Here is a 6,000-nt window from a genome sequence, read left to right as displayed (position 1 = left end):
CCAAGGGGCTATAGAAGATAGGTTAAAAAGTCTCAAATGCCGGGAGGTGTGAAGAACAGATAGCAGCTGCTGTCGTCAATAAAGGTAAGAAAGAAACAGACATGGAAGCACAGATCTTCTAAAATGGCTGCATGTGTTGACCCCAATGAGAGTGTTTTACAAAGGAAATAAGGGAAGGAAGGAATAATTTTGAATTTAACAGCAACAAAAGGAAAGAAATATTCATATCCAGGTTGCTGCTCGTATGTTAAGCCAACTGAAGAAGAGAGATGAGAAAAAGATACTTCATTTAGCAAGTTTTCTTGACTGCACCAGGGTAGGAAAGTAGGCAGGTTTTTTTTTAATGCACTAATAAATGACTATCCGTCCAAGAAAGTACAAACAAAACAAATAAAATATGTACTGATATGTCAAATGCACACAAACACCATACAGTGAGAGTTAGGGAGAGGGGGTAAAAAATAAGCTTCAAGCTTCTTTGGGGGGGGGGGGAATGGAGACAGACTATCACGTGCCAGAAATCAAAAACCAAAACCTCACCCTAGATCCAGAATGCAGGAATCGCATAAAGAACACCCTAACCGCTGAGATAAACCATGATATGCTGTACTTTTCCATGTATAACACGTCCCTGTGTATAAGACGCCCCTATTTTTGGGGACTCCAAATTAGGAAAATGGGGGGGAGATCGCACAGAGTTGTTGAGCTTTTTTCTTTGGTTGACCTTTATTATTTTATTATTTATACCCTGCCCATCTGTCTGGGTTTTCACAATCACTCTAGGCGGCTTACAGCACATAAAAAATTGTAAAACATTTCAGTATCAACCTAGCCATTTAGAGGCAGTGTAATAGTTGCTCGGTTTTAATGGATGTAGACACCTCAGTGAACAACCTACTCTAAGAACCTGGTCTCATTCTTGTTAATAGCTGCCTACAGAAGTCTGAACTTCAGTATTAAAGAATATGTTGATCAATTGCACATTCACTATCAGCCAAGTTTGCAACATCTTCCCTGTTTGTTGCATTACAATTTATTTGTGTTACTTAATTTCCTGGTTGCCCAATGCAGGCTTCTCAGTAATGTTGTCCTCTCTCCTCTTAACCCATAGCAAGCTGATGTGCAGGTTTATATGGAGACTGAAAACCAAACTGGAATAATACAGTTCCACTTCCAGCCATTCACAACGCACCCAGGCATGAGGCAGCTGATTTTCTGGACTTTTCTGATTCTCTACTTGCTCAGCCTGTTTGGGAATGCTACCATTGTTCTCATCATCTACACCACACATTCTCTTCACACCCCAATGTATTATTTCTTGGCTAACCTGGCATGTCTGGAAATTGCTTATTCTTGTACCATTGCACCCCTCACTCTGGCCCACGTAGCTTCTGCAAGAAAGGTCTCCATCACCTTGGCTGGCTGTGGGACCCAAATGTTCTTCTTTACCTTCCTGGGAAGCTCTGACTGTGTACTGATAGCAATCATGGCTTATGACCGCTATGTGGCAATCTGTCACCCACTCAGCTACACTGTCATCATGAACTGGAGAGTGTGTGTCAAAATTGTTGTTTGGACCTTGGCCATGACTTGCTTCTTTGGCATTCAGCTTTCTATCTTGATATTGACTTTGCCTTTCTGTGCCAATAAGGAAATCAACAATTTTTTCTGCGATGTCCCTGTTGTCATGAAACTGGCATGTGGCGATACCCATTTCCACCAAACTGCCTTTTTTATTGTCAGCATTACTGTCATCACTATCCCTTTCCTCCTAATCTGTATCTCCTATGCCTTCATTGTGGCTGCCGTCTTGCGGATCAGCTCTGCCGCAGGCAGGCAAAGGGCTTTCTCCACCTGTTCCTCCCACTTAATGGTCGTCCTTCTGCAGTATGGCTGTGGCAGTTTGATATACCTTCGCCCAAGCTCCAGCTACTCACCAGAAGAAGGCCGGGCGGTGTCTGTGGTCTACACCTTTGTCACTCCTGTGCTGAACCCCTTGATCTATAGCATGAGGAACAAAGAGTTAAAGGATGCCCTTATCAGAACCTTAAAAAGGGCTGTGTTGCCCCAGAAGAAATGACAGCGTTGAATCGCAGCCAGGGAATGGTACACCGTCTACTGCCATCTGTTGTATGGTATGGTGGAACTGAAACCACAGGTCAGTGATGGAAGGATGCATAGGTAGCTCTATGTCTAAGCTGCAACTGTGCCTCAAAAGGAATGTTCTTTGCCTGTAGCAGAAGTTGCATTGTGTGGCCAATTGACCTGAATTCGGTATAGAATTCTTAAAGGAAATGAATCAAATGCCTGATTGAAAGCAAGCAGAACAACAGCTACGCTCGTGACACCGAGTTCTGTTTTGATGGGCAGGAGAACCTGGACAAGTTTCCAGCCACAGAGAGAACTAATATATTTCATTCAGGGGCCTGAAGATATTGTGAGGTAACAGAAGGAAAATACCCCAAGAAGAGGCTGGAATGATGTCATCAAAGGAGGGTAGCAAATGAGGCAGACATTAACCTCAAACCAGACTAGCCAGAAATGCCTGGTGGGACCTGCTTGGGGATTTTGGACCTCGTATTCATCAGGAGACAACTTCCACTGATGAATTGGACTGATGATTCTGTTTTTTGTTAATAAATGCACAAACAGGCATGCACCCAGAGAGAGTCTATGATGTTGTTGCTGTTGTTTTGACCTCTGAGCAGAATGGGACAAGGAATGACACTTTCTGTGTGACATTCCAGATTATAAAAATAAGAAGACCACAAAAATTATTGATTACTGTTCTAGTATACAACACACAAGGTTATAGTAACACAAAATTCCCTGGTATTTTGGGGGAAAGTAGGGTGACACGGAGTACTTCACACTGCACACAATTTTTCCTACACAAGATGTGATATGAGCACCAATTTTAATGCAATTAGACGTATTCATGGATAAGGCAGCAGTGGTGGTGATGACATGTGAATGAACCAGAAACATCATTGTTGTTCCATTTAGATGTACCTCCACTGCCCTCCTGTTGAAGTGATTTTCCCCGTATCTGCCCACCCAATATGACACTAGCAGGCTTTAGCTTCATAGAACATGATCCCATAGAACAGAGGTGGCTAAGCTGTAGCCCTCCAATGGTCTTGGACTCCAACAACCAACAAACCCATCAAGCATTGCCAACAGTAAGTGTCGAAGGATGGGAGGGGTCATCCAGCAATGACCAGATGTCCTCAGGCTTCCCAGCCCTGCCATAGGACTAGCACTGATATACTAACATTCCTTGGGTGAGTGAGGCTGGGGGTCATACCTAGTAAGGCGTAAACAAGGTCCTATATATGCAGATTAAAACAAAACATGAAAGCAAACTCTCATGTACCGTATTTTTTGCACCATAAGACTCACTTTTTTCCTCCTAGAAAGTAAGGGGAAATGTCTGTGCGTGTTATGGAGGAAATGCCTGCGGGTGGCGGGGGGGATCTGCTGCAGTCATGAGCAGAGGATCCATGGTTCCCCTTCCTTCCCTCCTCTGTGGTTACAAAGCATGGAGCCACATGAATCCTCAGGATTTTTGCATTGGGCTACTCCAAACTGTCAGATCACATGTCTGTAGCCACAGCATGAACCACAAAAATCATTTATCCACTATTTCGTTTAGAATATTTTTTTTCTTGTTTTCCTCCTCTAAAAACTACGTGCGTGTTATGGTCTGGTGCGTGTTATAGAGCGAAAAATACGGTATATATCTAAGCTGTGGCTGAAAGTGCTGTGTGTTTCCAATGGGCAGACAACATTCTGCTTGAGATCTGCTGCAGAGGCCCTGCTGGTAGTTCCAGTTTTGAGCAAAACGTCAGGGTCGATTACCTATTGGCCTTTATAGTGCCATACCTACTAACTACCGATGTGATGTGATATTTTCATTGTTTTTTTATGTATATGCTTGCTGTAACCTGGTCTAGGTCCTGCAATGAATGATGGGGTATACACTTTTAAAATAAATAAATCATGTTCATGTCAGAGAATGTTCCATGTGTATAACATCAGTGCCCCTGGATATACACTAGAACCATTGGACAAGGAAAATGAAGAGTGGGTTTTGGGGGGAGGGAAGGGGAACCAATGGACAAAACGTCTTTATAACTGGCCTATAAATCTAATTTACTTTTTCAAAGGCAAAAATGTAGACCTGCAAAAATGTGTAGCTTGTGTGTGTGTGTTCTGCGTCAGTTCCTCACTGACATCTTCACTCCCTCCCTCCTCATCAATTCAAATTCATACCACCATTCTCAATGCTGCTAGTGAAGTCATCCAATTGCTATCTTGCTTATGACTGTATTTATTTATACAAGAATCAATTCCCACGAGGCATCCTTACGCATATTAAAAAAAAAATTAACACACACATATAAAAACTGTTAAAACTGTTGCATATATTAAAAAACAACCATACTTTCCCGTGTATAACATGCCCTCATGTATAAGACTTGAGTTTTTGGGGACTCAAATTTAAGAAAATGGGGGGGGGGGATGACCCAGAGTTGTTGAGCTTTTGTGGGGGGGGGGGAGCATTGCCCAGGCTGGTTGAGCTTGCTTCGGGGGGAAATCAGAAAATCACTAACCCAAATCACACATCGATTGGTGCAACCAATCACACGTTGTCCCCCCAACCCACTATCCGTGTATAAGATGTGCCCCCCCTTTGACATTATTTTATAGTAAAAGACCCTCATCTTTTACACAGAAAAGCACGGTGCTTCTAAAGCCATTATATATCAAAATCACTACAGGTACCAATTGGTACCTGCATGCACTAAGAATATGAGACACCATTTATATTCTTACTAACTTGCGATTCTGGTGTGAGGTGAAATTATTATTATTTATATTTACACCTCACACTTCCTCTCTAAGGAGCCCAGGGTGGCAAATGCATAAATCCCAAAATACCCGTATTTTTCGCTCTATAACACGCACCCGACCATAACACGCACACAGTTTTTAGAGGAGGAAAATCCGTAGGCATGCCACCCGTAGGCATTCCCTCCATAACACGCACAGACATTTCCCCTTACTTTCTAGGAGGAAAAAAGTGAGTGTTATGGTGCAAAAAATATGGTAATTAAAACATCTAAAAACAATTCCAGCATAGATGCAGACTAAGGCCTGAGCACACACAGCACTGTATAGTTCGCTAGGCTAGATCCCCAACACAGGCTATCAAAATCCATGCTCTCATGGCCCTAACACTCTCCCCCTCCTTGTCACTGATCTTCTGGTTTACACCTGCCTTGGGACAGGAGAGAAAATGGCTAGAACACAAGTGGTGAAAAACCTGAGCTACACTGAGGCAAACGTGGCAAAAAGGCTCCTTGGTTGGTGGAGATGGCCACGATGAAGTATTTTTGCATGCTGAGAGAGCAATTGGTATTGAATGTCCTCCCCTCTAATGGAGCAGTGAGTTGACTCCTTGTCTCCCTCCCTCTCTGCTGCCCTTTGTCCTCAGAGAGCAGGGACCTCTACTCTTGTTGGCTGCTTGTATGTAATTTACTTTTGTGGGGACTTTGATGCATCACTGAGGGATTGGGATTACCTTGCTCCTCTAAGGATCTTGCAAGGTTTATAAAGCCCTCAGAGCTAGAGTTCTCTTGTGGAAAGGGCAGCGGCATCCAATATCAGCTTGGACAACAGGTTAGTAAATTATCCCAGCCAGTCAGCCAGTAAAAACTGTTCTACCCTTCTCACAATAAAAACAGTTGGGCATACAGTTGAAGTAAATCAGGGCCAGAATGGTACTGCTTGCAATTGTCAAAAGAGTTTAGACAACATGTCGGGTGTGGACATTGAATTAGTTGTGAGCAAGAATAATGACCAGAACGTTGAGCATTGTTCCAGGCAAATGCTTTCCTAGCAGTGGTGTGAGGTTCTGAATGGGAAATATTCTGGAACATTTCCTTCTACAGAAATGTTGCGGTTCCCCTTTGTGTATCCAGAGGTTAAGCCTAA

General features: G+C 43.1%; 1 protein-coding gene across 1 annotated transcript; it reads left to right on the top strand.

The window, feature by feature from the left end:
* The first annotated feature begins 1,132 nt into the window (after positions 1-1,132).
* LOC114585160 (olfactory receptor 10V1-like) lies at positions 1,133-2,080 on the top strand. Its single transcript, XM_028707518.2, has one exon. The coding sequence runs from the start codon at positions 1,133-1,135 to the stop codon at positions 2,078-2,080; it is 948 nt and encodes a 315-aa protein (XP_028563351.2).
* Positions 2,081-6,000: the final 3,920 nt, after the last annotated feature.

Source organism: Podarcis muralis, chromosome 1, assembly GCF_964188315.1.
Source record: "Podarcis muralis chromosome 1, rPodMur119.hap1.1, whole genome shotgun sequence".
NCBI lineage: Eukaryota > Metazoa > Chordata > Lepidosauria > Squamata > Lacertidae > Podarcis > Podarcis muralis.
Note: the sequence above shows the minus strand (reverse complement) of the source record. Positions and strands in the feature narration are given on the sequence as shown.

Excerpts from the sequence above, each read along its gene's own strand:
- LOC114585160 (XM_028707518.2), top strand. The coding sequence starts at position 1,133 with ATGGAGACTGAAAACCAAACTGGAATAATACAGTTCCACTTCCAGCCA.